This window comes from Dipodomys merriami, unplaced genomic scaffold, assembly GCF_024711535.1.
Source record: "Dipodomys merriami isolate MVZ:Mamm:240054 unplaced genomic scaffold, mDipMer1.0.p SCAF_13, whole genome shotgun sequence".
Taxonomy (NCBI): Eukaryota; Metazoa; Chordata; class Mammalia; order Rodentia; family Heteromyidae; genus Dipodomys; species Dipodomys merriami.
Window position 1 is genome coordinate 16,101,713 of NW_027202604.1, and position 17,272 is coordinate 16,118,984.

At 37.2% G+C, this 17,272-nt stretch overlaps 1 protein-coding gene across 10 annotated transcripts in view; it reads right to left on the bottom strand.

Moving 5' to 3' along the window:
• The window catches only part of Slc4a7 (solute carrier family 4 member 7), a 97,484-nt gene that overhangs the window by 20,618 nt on the left and 59,594 nt on the right, over nucleotides 1-17,272 (bottom strand). For all 10 annotated transcript variants that reach the window (XM_070018731.1, XM_070018733.1, XM_070018728.1 and 7 more), the window contains 8 exons: nucleotides 14,668-14,814; nucleotides 12,539-12,642; nucleotides 10,350-10,524; nucleotides 6,819-6,952; nucleotides 5,461-5,706; nucleotides 2,810-2,906; nucleotides 896-1,057; nucleotides 20-133 (listed from right to left, as the gene is read on the bottom strand). In XM_070018731.1, the coding sequence (XP_069874832.1) occupies nucleotides 20-133; nucleotides 896-1,057; nucleotides 2,810-2,906; nucleotides 5,461-5,706; nucleotides 6,819-6,952; nucleotides 10,350-10,524; nucleotides 12,539-12,642; nucleotides 14,668-14,814 (1,179 nt within the window). The remainder of the gene's footprint in view (nucleotides 1-19; nucleotides 134-895; nucleotides 1,058-2,809; nucleotides 2,907-5,460; nucleotides 5,707-6,818; nucleotides 6,953-10,349; nucleotides 10,525-12,538; nucleotides 12,643-14,667; nucleotides 14,815-17,272) is intronic.

Consider the following 17,272-nt stretch of genomic DNA (forward strand, 5'->3'; position numbering starts at 1 on the left):
CCTTATGGTCAATGCTTACCTGAAATTTCTCAGGAACATGAAGTTTAGGAGATGGAATTCCTACAAGGTAGTCAATTGCGACCATTATTACTATTGTGAGAAATACAGCAAAGTCACTGATTGTCGACCGCACCTATGTTTAAGTGGATGATGTTAATAAAACAAAAAATGCTTTGAGTTCTTTTCCTAAGTAATTCATTAGCTCTCACAGACAAAATACAGATCACTAAAGAGTAAGAAAAGCATAATTACTAACAATGTTATACTTGTACCTAATCTATCCAATTATTTCTCAAAACATAACAAGCACAGGGACTGGGAAGGTGGCTCAGTGGTAGAGTGCTTGCCTTGCATGCATGAGGCCCTGGGTTCCATTCCTCAGCACCACATAAGCAAAAAAAGCCAGAAGTAGCACTGTGGCTTAAGTGGTAGAGCACTAGCCTTGAGCTGAAGAGTTGAGGGACAGTGCCCAGGCCCATAGTTCAGGCCCCACAACCAGCCCCAAAAAAAGCACAACTAATTGATCCTTCTGGAAGTATCATTATCTTTGTTACGCCCACATCCTTTTTCATGATAAATAATTTATTTTCTTGCTCTCTCCCACCTTCTCCCTCTCCCTCTCCCCCCCTCTGGAGGTGCCAGTACTGGGGCTTGAACTCAGGGCCACACACTGTTCCTTAGCTTTTTGCTCAAGGCTGAGTTCTGCCACTTTAGCCACAGCTTTTTGCTGTGGAGGCAAGAGTCTCAGTGGCTTTCCTGCACGGCTGTCTAATTAGGATTACAGGTATGAGCCACCAATGGCTAGCTAACAATTTATAGCCATCTGACATGAAGTATCCCCCTTAAATAAAAGACAAAACACAAAAAATTAACTTCAAGATTCCATCCCAGTTACCTTAGTAGGAAAATAACGCATGGTCTTGAATTGCTTGAGGAATGAAGACAGAAAGAATGTTGTGAAAAATAAAATGACACACCAGAAAAGCACATCTGGAATATAAGGCCCATGAAGACCACAGGCTGATCCTACAAACACTCCATGATATGTCTTACATTCCTGGGGAAAAATCATAGGGAAGATACAGAACATGTTCAAACATCCATTGAATTACTTAGGAGCTTAACTGACTCTATGATCCAAATTTTATATTTTACTAAGACAATGCCAAACCAATTGTATGTACTGTATCATCAATTAACTTTAAAACAGGCCCAGAGTTCAGAGCCTTTAAACAAGTTACTCCTTTCTCTAATTACTGACTCCGTAGGGAAAGCCTTTCGACAAGAATTAACTGAAATGTCTTCTCTGCATTCTTGCCAGCTAAACAGTTTTACTAGATTTCCTTTAGTTTTGAGCAAATGGTTCAAACAAAAGCCAACAATTACTAACATGCCCCAAAGTGTGATGCAGAATAGGAGGTAGCTACAGTAATAGTTGCAACTAGTAATAACAATCATCTATGGTCAGCTGTTCTCATGTGACTAGAAACCTTGAGATTAAAAAGCATGGAGTGGGCTGGGAAGGGGAAACAAAGGAGGAGGCTACAATGCTTGATAAGAAATGTACTCATGGGGCTGGGAAGGTGGCTCAGTGGTAGAGCGCTTGCCTTGCATGCTCGAGGCCCTGGGTTCGATTCCTCAGCACCATATAAGCAAAAAGAAAAAAGCCGGAAGTGGCACTGTGGCTCAAGTGGTAGAGCACTAGCCTTGAGCTGAAGAGCTGAGGGACAGCGCCCAGGCCCAGAGTTCAGGCCCCACAACCAGACACTCCCCCCCAAAAAAAAAGAAATGTACTCATTATCTTGCCCATGTAATTGTAACCCCTCTGTACAGATTTTTCACAATTAAAAAAAAAAAAAAAACTACTTGGTCTTTCCCTTTTCTTTTGCTTTTTTAAATAGTGTTAGGGATTGATGTTTCCAGCTCCTTAGCTGGACACATTACGAGCACATACATGGACTCTCAAATATACCCCTACCAACATGGCATTTTTGGAAATCAAGAAAACATATCTACTGTTCTACAGTTAAGAGTAAACTATCAATTATAGTGAGAAAGGAATTATACAATACTATTAAAAATACTATAAAGGGGCTGGGAAGGTAGCTCAGTGGTAGAGCGCTTGCCTTGCATGCATGAGGCCCTGGGTTCGATTCCTTAGCACCACCTAAGCAGAAAAAGCCGGAAATGGGTGCTGTGGCTCAAATGGTAGAGAGCTAGCCTTGAGCAGAAGAACTGAGGGACAGCACCCAGGTTCAGGCCCCATGACCAACAAAAATAAATAATAAATAATAAAAATTCTATAAAAAATACAAGTAAAAGAAAACTCAAACCCAGAAAAACCCTGAAGCATTCAGATTGTTAAACTCTTTTTTAAGAAGTTATCGTGAGATCTTGGATATTAGCATCATTTTACATGTTTTCCACTTCACTTGCACTGCTTGTATACTCATAAGCAATACATCAGAGTTTTTTTTAAGAACAGGAATAACATTTCCAAACAGAATACAAGTGTCAGCAATGGTATTGAGCACACAGTAGGTATTCATAGAAGTGCTCTGTCTTCTTTCCTTTCTGTTCTTTCTAGTGCTTTAATCAGAGTTGCTTTGACAGGCTCTGAGTGTACTCCACTTTGTCTCCTTTCCCAACTTCTTTCTCTGCCTGTGCCTTGTAATACATGACACACAAAAATGACCAGAGCTATTATGCTAAAACACTGTATCCTGAAAATACACTCTCTTCACTGACTGGGAAGGAAGTTAAGTATAACCAAACAATTTAAGAACTCTTTATTTTTTAACATACTCACAGAAACAGTAAGGTTTTCCCAGGAAATATTCAGTGCTGTTACATTGTTTTGCTCTAGAGTTTCATTGTTAGGGTTAGGAGGCTCCGCACATACACATCTAAGAAATGAGAACAAGATGGATTCTGAAGACTCCTACATTGCATATATGTATTTTGCTAAATCAATTGCACAATGTGATAGTTTTGGACTTATATCAGCAAAATATCTAGTCAATAAAATTGATTAGAGATATTCCTTGAAAGGGACATTATTCTCTTTAAATATCACCAAGCACCAGTGACTCATTCCTGTAATCCTAGCTACTCAGGAGGCTAAGATGCATGCATGGAGCTTTGAAGCCACCCAGGCCATAAGTCTGTGAGACTCTTATCTCTAAGTAACCAGTAAAAAGATAAGAGTGCATGACTCAAATGGTAGAATGCTAGTCAGGAGGGGAAAAGCTAAATTAAACTCCAGGCACTAAACTAAAATCATAAAATACTACTATGTGTAGTAAGATTGCTTTGCATTAACTCTCTTTTCCTTGGCCTCCATATGAGGTTCTACTATCTCCTCCACAATATATACATATTTCTCAGTAAATGTTTCACTACAGCCAGATACCGTGACATATCGCAATAATCAATGCCACTCAGAAGAATAGTTTGATTGAGGCCAGGCCTAGGGAAAAAAAAAATTAGTAAGAGCCAATTTTAAGAAATAAGCTAAGTATAGCGATGTGGTTCTCTAATCTCAGCTACATGAGAGGTAGGAGGCTAGTGGTCTGAAGCCAGCCCTAGGCAAACTGCAAGACTTTATCTGAAATAAATAACCTAAAAGTAGAACACAGTGAAGGGATGGCTCAAGAGGTAGAACACTTGTCTAGCAAGTGTGAGGGCCCTAAGTTCAAACTTAGGACTGTCAAAAGAAAAAAGGGACACTGTTATTTGTGCTCTGCCAAGCCCTACTACTCATCATCACCCTTTATTGGTCCCTTTCTCCTTCTCACCCCCTCTCTCTACTGTGCTGCAAGCACTCTTATCACTTAGCCATTAACATTTATTCTTTAAGGTAATTTACTAGCTTTGGTCCCTCACACACTCTGACAAGAATTAAGCAGCACTCAATGCCTACAGATACTCAAGAATGATTAGATATTCAAGAGGATTGTTCACTTGCAGTTACTCAACTAACAGGAAGGAAACATTTCTCTGCACCTCACTGACACACTGACAATAAAAGCCATAAAGTAATGACAGAAGGAAAAAATGAAAAAGTAAAGAGTAAACAACACAGCATATAAGAGAGCAAAAAAGTGTTTCTAAAATTTTCAAATAGGTCAGGCTTCATAAGAATTTTTGGGCTCCTTTGCCCATCAAAATTAAGGGTATGCAAAGAAAACAAGGAGAAGAACAGAAGTATCCCATATTTTATTAAAAAATTAATCAAGATATGCATCTTTACCTTATTAAAAAAAAATCTACCAGCCGGACACTTGTGGCTCATGTTCATAATCCTACTCAGGTGGCTGAGATGTGAGGTTCATGACTCAAATCCAGCATGGGCAGAAAAGTCTGCCACCAAAAAGAAAAGCCAGAAGTGGAGCTAAAGTGGTAGAGCACTAGCCTTGAGCAAGAAAGAGCTCAGGGGCAGCACCAGGCCCTGAGTTCAAGCCCCAGGATGGGGCATTAAGAAAAAGGAGAGAGGAAGAAAAAGGAGGGAAGTGTTAGAGGGGGGGAAGGGAGAAGAGAGAGAGAAAGAGGGGGAGGAGGGAAAGGGAAGAGAGCAGGGGCGGGGCGGGAGGGGGGGAAGAGGAGAGAGGAGAACCTTTAGGATTCGATTGAAGAATGTAAAGGGCTGGGAAGATGGCTCAGTGGTAGAGCACTTGCCTTGCATGCCTGAGGCCCTGGGTTCAATTCCTCAGCACCACATAAGCAAAAAGAAAAAAGCTGGAAATGGCACTGTGGCTCAAGTGGTAGAGCGTTAACCTTGAGCTGAAGAGCTGAGGGGTAGTGCCCAGGCCCAGAGTTCAGTCCCCACGACTGGACCCAAAAAAAAAAAAAAAAAAGAAAAAAGAAAATAAATAGTAGCTTTAACTGCCAAACAATTTTAGACTAGCTAATTAAATTCAAGCAGAAGATTAAAAGCACACATATGGATAAGTTACTTCAGGTGAACAAAAAAAAAAATGAACTTGGTCAACTAAGTTAATGTCTACTTAGTGCTTAGGCAAAATCTCATCTGAAACAAACATGTCAGGTGTTACATGGCAGAATGAGTCATAGCTAGAGATAGGGAGCATCCTATTGCAAAATAAGATTTTTTTTAATCCCATTGTCTTAGGCTCTGACAAATTTTGGGAGGTTGCGGGGGGTGCACAACAAAAAAACACTCGGTTGGATTTTTAGTACAAGGCTAGCACTCAAACCCTTGAGTCACTTGGATTTTTCTGCTCTTGATGGCTTTGAACCACAATCCTCAGATCTCAATCTCCTGAGTACCTACTCATCCAAGTTATCAGTACCCAGCTTGTGCATGTGTGTGTGTACACACGTGTGCCAGTACTTGGGCTCTTGGATCAGCTTTCTTGCTCATAGTTAGGCTCTACTACTTGAGCCACACCTCCTCTCCCTCTAGTATTTTTTAGTATTGAGAAACAGAAAGTAACTCACGAATAGGTGGTCAATTTATCTAGGTTATTGTTCATATTAAATGCATATATTTCTCCTAAATGAAAGAGTTTCTCCAAAGCTTCATAGATGAATATGATGCAGATGAGAGCTGCGAAAGCCTCTTCTGTAAATCGAGTAATGTAACACACAAGGCTGCTGGCATCTGTTGCAACCAAAACAATGCACAAGAAGGAAGTCCATAGTCCAATACTGACTCTTAAATTTAGATAGCAAAGTTGGTAATCTCTGTTGAGAAAAATGTAGACATGATCAATATAGAAGGGCAAGAGTATATGTACCTAATATTTTCATAACAATGCAAACATAAAAATGTATGATTCCTAAAAAACACTGAAGTACTGAATGACAAAATAGTGACTAGATAAAGTTTTCTTTTCCACTTCAACTGAGACTGGTTTTTATGTTCATTTTACAATGAAAAACCTATTCAGAAATAAATATTTCAAAGTCACTAAATCTCATTTAAGAAATCAGTCATGTAGTGTTTTTAATGTTCTTTGGAGATCCAGAAATCAGCCACACAGGTCCACAGTGAAGGTGTCCATATTGCCCTTATCTTGCTATCACCACCACCGCTCCACCATTATCACCACAGGCAAGTGTATTCTTTTTTTTTTTTTTTTTTAAGGTTTCTGTGGGCTTTTTTTCCCCCACTATTCAGAGATGTTTACAGTCATTCTCTATACTTCAGGCCATTTCACTGGTCTACGAAGCACACAGACTGGAATCAGAATCTGCTTTAGTGAGACCAAAATCAGAACTTAGAAGAGAGATCAATAATACTTATAAGCAGCTTGATGCTTAAGTCTAAAACGCTCAAATGCATTTATGTCATGACAGGACAGCATTAGCTATCCTTGGAGTCTGTGAGCTATAGGGCACTAATCCTTTCTAAACTGTGACCAACTTTGCCAGGGACACTCTGATTGTGTCAATCCTATACCTATACCACAGGACTGACTGGGTCTGCCTGGGCCTTTGAGATCCATCTTCCTAAACTTCTTGTATAAGAGCAACATTATCACCAAATCAGGGTTCAGACAAAAACCTTCTTATTGGTTTAAGTTTGCTAGCACAACCACACAGTGGCCCCAAAACACTGAGCAAACCTTTAAAATAAATATGTATTATACATATATATTATATATACTAAATATATGATATATACTATATGTAAGTATATATAGTATATACAACATATATAACAATAAACAAAGATGATAAAACAAATACATACAATATCACTTAAATTAATAAACATATTTATATATAATATACAAAAAATATCTATTGTACATATATACAACATATGTAGTGAGCAGAGAACTATAACTTACTTGCAGAAGTTATATAAGATTTTTTCAAACACTAGAACTGGACCTGTGCTTCCCAGTATTGTTAGAGGTTGCCCAGCAAACAATGAATAAGCAATCCCAGTTAATGATGCTCCCAAAAGAGACTCTATTGCACTCTGTTTAAGAAAAAAAAGAAATGAATAGAAGTAACACATCATAAACTTACCTCTAACCTACTAAACTTCTAAGACACATGGAAAATAAAAGTATTACACAAATAGTTGAAAGTATCAAACAAATAAATATATCATTGAGCCCTAAGTTTTATAGATAGAAATTTAAAATAAGTTTTAAATATCTAGAGAAAATTTTTCTTCTTGGACATTATGATACAGAAGCAAAGAGACATACACAAGGACTTCAACTTTATCTATGGTTATTTTAATGTTTAAATCTGTAACAAGATAAAAAGCATATACATTTTTAATATTTTATGAATAACTGATTTTAAGAAATACCTAGCAAGTGCAAGGCTCAGATTTCAAACCCCAGTATTGACAAAATACAAGTAATACAAACAATAATTTAAAAAACACCACATTAAATGATGTATATGGTACTTTAAATTTTTTTTTGAAGAGAATAAATTAACATATGAACCTATCTTTCTTAAACTGGCTTTTAAAGAGCAACTTTCTATATATTTTCAGGTAATTAATCTATTAAATTAGGCTTGGTCAACTAATAAAAAAAATTTAATTTAAATTCTACAAATTCACTATAGTCATTAACAGTAAGTATCTTATAATTAAAGCTTAGTCAAAAAAAAAAAAAGAGAGAGAGAGAAAGACACTCAGAGATATTTGACATCAGAGCTAATACACTAATTTTGAGCTACCACCAGCATTTTATCCTGATTAGGTTACTAGATGTTAACAGTAGTTGATATGCTATGACAACTATGTCAAGGAGAAAGGACAATGATTTAGCATTCACAAACATCAAAGACAACTGGAATATACTATCTAGAAAGAAAAAGTTCAGATTTGGTAAAGGCAAGAAGAAAAACCTTGTTAAGAAATCCCATTCCTAAAATGAGAGGCAGCTTAAAGACAGAGCTCAAGTGGAGGACTGGGTACCAAGTGTTAAACCATGGCTCTATCTTACCCTTTGTAGGTCTAAGCTTCTGCACCTTCACATGAAGGTGCTGATAACTAGAAGAACTTAACTAGTGTTTATGAAAACACCTAGCAGCATAGTGTTTGGCACCTGGAACACGATAGTAGCTTTTCTCATCGTCAACTCTTAACAGTATCTTTTCAAAGTAATAATCACAAAGTACTAGTAGAGAATAAAAGTATAAATTAACTATTAGAATAAAAATAAGATAAAACCCACATGCAAATCTGTCTTTCGATAACATGGAAGAAAATATCCATAACCATAATAATATATGTTAGTTATATGGAATAACTTTCTTTTCTTCCCATGGAAAAACAAATTTGCAGAAGACACTAGTTAAACCACCATAATAAAAATCCTAACTCTATTAGAATATCAGTATTTGGGACTAAATTCAATCAGTTTAAATGAAAAGAATCCAAAAGATACCCACAGAAAGAAAGCAAGAAATTGAAAAGGAATATAATAAAATAAAGCATTTTTAACAAGGGAAGATGGACACAAAGTTAAGGTTTTCCTACCCCAACCTCAAGTTGGAAAACCAATTATTGCCATGTAAGACCTGCCTGTCACTCCCCTACTGGCCCGTTTACAGAAGCAAAACTTCTCCTTACCTAGACCTCTACCTTTCTGTAATGTCTTCTATGTTTATTGTCAAGCTGGAAGCTATTTCTTCCTAAGGACATCCCACTTCTGTTAATTCTCCACAGGGGGAAGGTCCTACGTTCTATCCTCACACACAGCTCTCAGGTATACCACGTACTACTCTTGAACACAGCCATTTCTCCTCCTCAAAACCTCCATATGGTTTTCACAAAAGTATACTACTTTTATTACTCTTCTAGGATTTGGACTGCACATATGCTTAGGTCCTTTTTAAAAAATGGTTATTCCTTCGCCATTCCATTCATAGGTAATCTCCCACTTCATTTTCTTCCTATAAACACCTTCTTTGTTAACCTCATCTAGTCTCAGTTTAAATCCTTACTTGTAAATTAACAATCTTGGATCTTTTTCTCTTTATCAATTTATATCCTCTGAAATTGCACCCCAAAATAATGTCTACCTGAAGCTGTAGCAAAATGAGTGAAAGAAACACACCATTTGCCTTTACTTTAAAGTCCTGCTTTCTTTTCCTATTGCTTCAATTCCTTAGCTTTTTCTCATCTAACCCACATGGCCAAGCATTCAGTGGCATGATTCAATCTCTCAGTCAGAGCAGGATCTGTGATCCTCACACTTGCCTATCTCCTCTGGTAAAAGCACATTACATTCATGCAGCATCAAACAGCAGAGACTGACAGTGCTGAGTGACAGACCAGAAACAAAGCAGCAGTAATTCCACAACAGGACAGGTGAAACACATTTCCACAAGGACCAGCAGTTACAGGTGCTATTTTTGACAGCATTTAAAGCAGCCATATGAACTAAAAGTAAGTATATGTGATACAGTTAATAAGGAATTAAGTGAAAAAACAATCTGAATAATGGAAATTTGAGAGTTGAAAGAAAATTTCAGTTGTTAGGCATATCTCATGTTTAAGACATAAATACCTTAATTAAATAATTATCATTACTTAGTTTTTGCCTATTTTTAACCTTTTATCTATAAAATTACAAATTTTCCTTAAAGAGTATATGTCATTTAATAAGACTTGTGAACTTAAGAATTATAAATCATCTCTCTTAAAGACCATTTAAATACCTATAACAGCCCTCCCCTCCCAAAACACAATGCCTTTACAAAGCACTGCATACATAGTTCTTAATATGGTATTATCAAGTACAGAAAAACTTGCACAGCCACATCAAAGATGGAGGCAATATTCAATTACATTTTCTAAATAAAGGCTTTGGCTACATTCAGATTTAAACAATGCAATGCAAGTAAATGTCACTTCAAAAATCCATCATCTCTATATAATTTTGTTCTATTCCTCCAAATAGTCTAGTCTGCCTACCAAGCCAGGGCTGATGAAATATTAATCATGACTCTAATCCTAAAGTACATTACAAGATGAAGTAGCCCCATCGACAAATCCATCCCACAACCCCCTCCCACAGAGTCAGTTTGGTTGGTCTCCCCAAAAATCTACCCACCCCCAGAAGACAATGAAAGCCTTTTACTCAATTGTAAAACCATTCCATCCAGCAAAGCAGGATAAACTTTTTACTTATATATTTATTTTACCTCAACTGTGCATCTTCTCCTGTTCAAATGGCTTCCCCATGTTTTCCACAGCAATTACCTTTGGGGAAAGTCTGCTTTGGGACAGGTTTATCATGCTGTGGATAGATTCTTTAAATAGAATATGAATGGTGAGACAAATGCACACAGACACTTGCCTCTGAAGAGCTAAGAGCCTGGCCACTACCAATCTTTGTACTCACTATTCTGTTTTCTGTAGCTTCTCCAAGCAGCCCTCCAAAAGTGATTACAGGAGACATACAGGCACAGTATAGGAAAAGAATCGAGGCCAGGCACTGCAGACTTAATGCATCCTTGAAGTCACTCAAGAAAAAAGGTGCTTTCCTTTTGATGTCAAGTATCAAACCACCAAAAAGCCTAAATAGGTGAGATGAAACTTGTCAAACTGTACACTAGAGGATTCTAGCTCGTTCAAACTAAAACTATCGCTACATAAAACTGCAGGTGCCTATTATTTAACAAAAATTAAAATCCAATTCAAATCATGGTATAGATTATAGAAGATACACTCATTGAATCTAGTCATTGAATCTAATCTACTGATGACAGGAAAGATAGACCTCATTAAGTTATAAGAAACATACACATTAGTTTATGGACTATATTCTCAAGAGCGCAAGTAAATTATTTTATGAATAAACATAATTTTGTACATAAATGTTCAAGAAAACGTACAACAAACAAAAACCTAACCACCTATTTAAGCAATTCTATTCATTAAAGCCTGCAATATAAATCTTAACGGTGATAGAAACACAAAAAGGCAATTATAATCTAAATTCCCCTTCCTATGAATGTAGTATTGCTCAGTTGTACATGTAGTTAATTAAATGGTAATTTTAGTAATAATATCAATGACTTATTTATATGAAAATATAAGTAAAATGAAAAAAACCTTAAGTTCAGTATATTGAGTTTAATGGATACTAAGTCAAACCAATATATTAATAAAATTATGAAATTAAAAGTATTTATGGTACGCCATCAAAGCCATATTATTTCAATTTTTAAAAAATATTTTAAAAAATTTAAAAAACCAGACTTTTGGATACAACTAACTTGAAAACATTCCAATAAAATATAAGCTCTATGAGGTCAGGGACTTTTGTTCTTCACTGTCAAATTTCCAATGTCTAGGGAACACTGCCTGCGTTTTTAGGAAACACTGGGCAAACACTGGTGACTGAATTGATAACTCAAAAAAGCTTTATAACTCATAAAACAGGCAATCATTCAAACATCAAGAAAATAAACAAATTATGCTTTCAATGATCCAAACTTTACATTCCTTAAAAAAAAATCTAACACTGAAATCTTAACATACTAACAGGTAGAAATTATTCCATACAGCATCTGACAGCAAGGGGAATCAACTTTTAATCAAATAAGATGATAATCTAGAAAATGAGTCTATGCCATCAAATCAGTAAGTAATGACTTCACACAGAAGGCTTATAAAGACTAAGAATTCAGTGGACATCTAACTGAGCACTATTCAATGACTAACCCCATCCATCTCCTTTTAAACTTCAAAGAAACAGTAACAGCTAATAGGAGACCAGTACTATTTTGCATGGGGATGGAAATTTACTCATAGAGACTAACACATTTCAAAAGCCAATGAATTTTGTTAGGCATTTCACAGTATGACAGGTGTTGTTTTTCTTAGCTAGAGTACCCTGTATGTACATTATCAAAATTCCTAATGGTATGCCTATGTAAGATATATTTGTTTAATAAACAAAGATTTAATATTCAAGATCTTTTAGTTCCACATTGACCACTAGTAGACAATACAGAATCAACAGCCAAATGCTTTCCTACAGTTGTCAACACTGGAAAACGTATCTATTCTACAAAACATTTAAACATATTTTAATGTTACATCTAACAATGATTCTATTCTTTAAACCAATTAATAACTTTTTAATTTTTCTAAAAAGGTTTCCAGAGATCTTACAATGTGTTGGGGGGCAGGGGAAAGGGGTATGTACAACCATGCTTGTCCAATTCTAGATTATCTCCTAGTATAAGGCTCATAGAGTGTATTATAGCTATGCACAAATATCACTTATGATAGGTTCTCTTTCTTCCCATAATTCTCTAACTCAATATGGTTTAAAACCTTCAGTCAAGATTATGAAAATAACCTATACACTATGTAATAATAATTTCTGAGCACAAAAAAGCTTGGTACATAGTATTACTTTTAAATGGAAACAAATTTTCCTTAATTTCACACCTTATAAGGCTTTTTAAAAAAATGAAAGAAACACTGTACAAGATTAGTTTCTAAATGCTTGGGAAGAAAAAAGAAAGCTAGTGCCTTTTTCATCAAGTCAACCCCCAGTCCCAGAAAGTTTGTACCCACCGTCCAGTCCTCTGAAGCTCAGGCCCAGCATGATGTGCAGCCTCCTTAGGACTCTCACCAGACATGGGTGCAGATTCAGCAAACACAGGAATCTTTCTCTTTTCCTGAATTTCACAAAACACATCTTCAGAATTTTATTTTTTAGAAGTGTGATGGTCTCTTAGAAGGAACATCCCCTCATTTGAATTATAACAGTTCATCCGTAGTTCAAGAAAAAAAAATGCTTTTTAACGTAAACCTTCTTTTTTATTTACTTTTTGTGCCAGTTCTGGGCTTGATCTCAGGGCCACACATACCAGTTTGGATTTTTCACTTAAGGCTGGCACTCCACCATTGGAGCCATACATCATCTTGTGCCTTTTTGGTAGTTAATTAGAGGTATGAGTCTCTCAGGTATGTCTGTCCAGAATGGCTTTGCACTTGGATCCTCAGAACTGATTCCTGACCGCTAGGAATACAAGCATGAACTACCAGTGCCCCATAAACATCCTTTTAAAAATAAACTACACCTAATAGTAGAATCTAACATTCATTTCTATGCCACTTGAAATTTATGGTGAAAAGTTTGCATCTGGTGACATTAATATACTATAAAACATTCATACATACCATCTCAAGTAACTACTCTGAAAGTTACAATATAAAAATCCTTCAAACAAGCTTATCTTTGGCCAAAAAGTTTTATGCACTATTCATGTTAACTATTGGAAAACATATTTTATATTTATTTTTTAAGTGTAAATTTTCTTTAATTTTCCCTTGAAGAAGTAGCATGAGTTATTTCTTAAATATGTTTTCATAAAAATCAATTTTCCCACTGGGCACCAAGTGGTTTACACCTGTAATCCTAGTTACTCAGGAAGCTGAGATCTGAGGATGGAGGTTCAAAGCCACCCTTGACAAGAAAAGTCCTGAGACTCTTACCTCCAATAACCACCAAAAAGCCAGAAATAGAGCTATGGCTCAAGTGGTAGAACATAAATATTGAGCAAAAAAGCTAAGGATAGTGCCCAAGCCTTGAGGTCAAACCCCAACACACACACACACGCACGCACGCACGCACGCACGCACGCACGCAGCTTGCAAGCACATACAGATCTTCCCCCTTCATATATAGACAGAGAGCACATGTGTACACAAATAGCAAGGGGAAAAAGGAAAGGAAAAGAGGAAAAGAAGAAGGAAGCAAACACAGACAAAAGAAAGCCATTGAAGTCAAAGGTTCTGGCAGAACTTCAAACTTATACCACACGGTTTACATGTACAAGACTCACCTATAAATATAACATTACAGTTTGAAAATGACCAAAGTAAAATAATATATTGGAACAAAGGAGAAAGAAAAAATTACAGAATCTTTAAAAAAAAAAAAACAAAAGCAATGGAAAGGATTACATATTACTACTACGTAAGACATTAACAAGAAATAATCACAAAGGCAGGAATGATGATACATTCCTATAATCCCCGCCTAAGGCAGGAAGATTACAGGTTCATGGCCAACCTGGGAAAAAGAGTGATATGGTATATTTAAAAGGGGGAAAAAGGGGCAGTGGGAGTGATATTTAAGAAAAACAGAAAAATACCAACTGATATCTCAGCCACAAACTGTTGAAAAACAAATTTTACTTAAGAAAAAAAAAAGAGCCAGTGCTGATAGCTCATGACTGTAATACTAATTATCGTCTGAAGCCAGGCAGAAAAAAAGAATGTAAGACTCCATTAACCATCAAAAAGTAGAAATGGCTGTGTAGCTGAAGTGGCAGAGTGGCACTCAAGAAAAAACACTAAGGAATATTCTCCAGCCTCTGAATTCAAGCCCCAGTATTGGTGCCAAAAAACAAACAAACAAACGGGGGGGGGGGGGGGGGAGAATCTGAGGTAGAAAATAAAACATGTTTTTTAAAATGGTAGTCTGAAATATAACTTAAAAGGTGCCATTTCAAAAGCAGGTCAGATAATTTGCCCATTATCTAAACAATATTAAAGATGAGGTGATCACACACACAAAGTTGCACAACTCTTTTCAAGGAAATGTAAAACTTGGATGGAACGGGGAATAATATGCTGAGCTGCTCCCCAAGTTGCTGTCTGATTTCCTAAACTCAGAGTACAGCTCTCATTCTCACCTGAGAAGGAACACTTTTCGGTGGCTCAATGCGTATGGAAGGATCCCATTCTCCTGGGGGCAGGACAGTTACTTGATCTAAAAATTCATCAATTCCAGATAAGAGATCATTTCTGTCTTTTGCTTTATAAGCTACATCATGAAAAATCTATAAAGAAAAAAAATGTAACGTAAGTATATAATTATATTGTAAATTCATTTTATATAAATAAGGGCATTATAAAGGTAAATAAATAAGTGCAGGTATTCACTTCATCCTGAGAAAACTATAAAAAGTAACCCTATCAGCTGGGTACTATTAGCACCATCAGATAAATTAGTAACAAAAACTAAATTAAAACTTGGGTATGCTTCACGTGATAAAGCACTTACCTAGCAAGCTCAAGAGCTCTGAATTCAGTCCCCACTCTCCCTCCCCCTCAAATAAGCAACTGCAAACAAAGAACCGTAACAATTTTAAAAAGTTCTTCACAGGAAATAATTTGTTACTGAATAAAATATCATGGGATAGCTGGGTACCAGTGGCCTGTAATTCTAGCTATTCAGGAGGCTGAGATACATGGATGATGATTTGAAGCTAACCTGGGCAGATAAATCCTAGATTCATCTCCAATTAACCTACAAAAGCTGGAGGTATAGCTTGAGTGGTAGAATGCTAGCCATGAGCTGAAAAAACTGGAGGCCCTGAGTTCAAGATCCGGTTCAGAAACAACACCCCCCTCCCCCCAAAAAAACCCACAAACCTTTCATGTCATTCTATAGCTTTGATATTTAAAATGCTATTTATGCTATGAAAATAATCATAAGTATGCAATTTTATTTAATTTATTAGTGATTTAATATTTAATAATGACCACTGACTACCTTCTACTAACTAGGAACAATTCTAAGCATTGTAGACAAAAGCAATGGAAATAGGTTAAGGCAAGATCCTTGTACAGAAGAATCTTGTTTGCAAGGGAGAAAGATAAACAAGTTACTAAATAAAAACTTCAGGTCCTGGGTGCCAGTGGCTCATGACTATAATCCTAGACACTCAGGAGGCTGAGATCTGAGGACTGTGGTTCAAAGCCAGTTTGGACAGAAAAGTCCCCATGAGACTCTTATCTCCAATTAACCACTCAAAAATTGGCAGTAGAGCCCAAAGTGGTAGAGTGCAGAAGAGCTCAGGGACAACATCCAGGCTCTGAGTTCAAGCCCCATGACTATCATCACCACTACCAACAACGAAAACACGCGCACACACACACACACACAAACTTCAGGTAATGATATAGAAGAAGGAGGCTGCCAAAGGAACATCTCTTAAAAGAAGCAATACTGTAGAGGAGGAAATCTAAACAAAACTGGGGTTGAAGAGGGCTGAGGGGGAGGGGAGTAAGATAGATATGGTAGGGCTGTGCTTTAGTAGAAGGACTATCATTTGCCAATGTGCAGTGGAGAGGTGCAGAAATGAGCATCACACATCTGAGGAACTTTCAGAAAGGAAGCTGTAGTGTGAAGGAAAATCATGGTTCAAGATTTACAACTATCAAAGGCTAGCCCAGGCAAGACTTCTACTGACAACAGCAGAATTTAAATTTAAATTTAAAAAAACAGGAAGCCATTGGTGTTTTTGAATACCTTGAAAACACAGGTTTATTGTCAGTATAGAGGGAAAAAACTGGAAGACAATAATAAAAGCCACCTGAACAACCAAATAGAGGAAAAGAGAGCCAGAAATGGCAATGTAGATAAAAAGATTAAGAGATTAATATGAAACACACTGAAGAGCTAAAAGCCTCATCATCTGCTGATGGACAGTTGAGACAAGATAAAGAAATGAGGTCCTAGCTGGGCGTCAGTGGCTCACGCCTGGAATCCTAGCTACTCAGGAGGCTGAGATCTGAGGATCATTCAAAGCCAGCCCAGGCAGGAAAGTCCGTGAGACTCCTATCTCCAAATTAACCACCAGAAAAAAAAATCAGAAATGGTGCTGTGGCTCAAGTGGTAGAGCACTCGCCTTAAGCTGAAGAGCTCAGAGACAACACCCAGGCCCAGAGTTCAAGCCCCATGACTAATCAAAAAAAAGAAACAAGGGGCTGGGAAGGTGGCTCAGTGGTAGAGCGCTTGCCTTGCATGCATGAGGCCCTGGGTTCGATTCCTCAGCACCACATAAGCAAAAAGAAAAAAGCCGGGAGTGGCGCTGTGGCTCAAGTGGTAGAGTGCTAGCCTTGAGCTAAAGAGCTGAGGGACAGAGCCCAGGCCCAGAGTTCAGGCCCCACAACTGGACCAAAAAAGAAAGGACGGAAGGACGGAAGGACGGAAGGAAGGAAGGACAGAAGGAAGGAAGGAAGGAAGGAAGGAAGGAAGGAAGGAAGGAAGGAAGGAAGGAAGGAAGGAAGGAAGGAAGGACGGACGGACGGACGGACAGGTCCAGATAGCCAAAGGATATGGAGGAAATGCCTGGCAAGAACCTGACAAGTCTCTCTATGAAGAAAGTTCTCACCACTATGTTAACCAAGGTCAAATATGAGGTGCCAAAATGTGAAAGAGAAAAGAGAAATAGCAAAACTTCTAAGGAAAGTCAAAAGAAGCAACATCCTGAAATCTAGCATAGAAAAAAA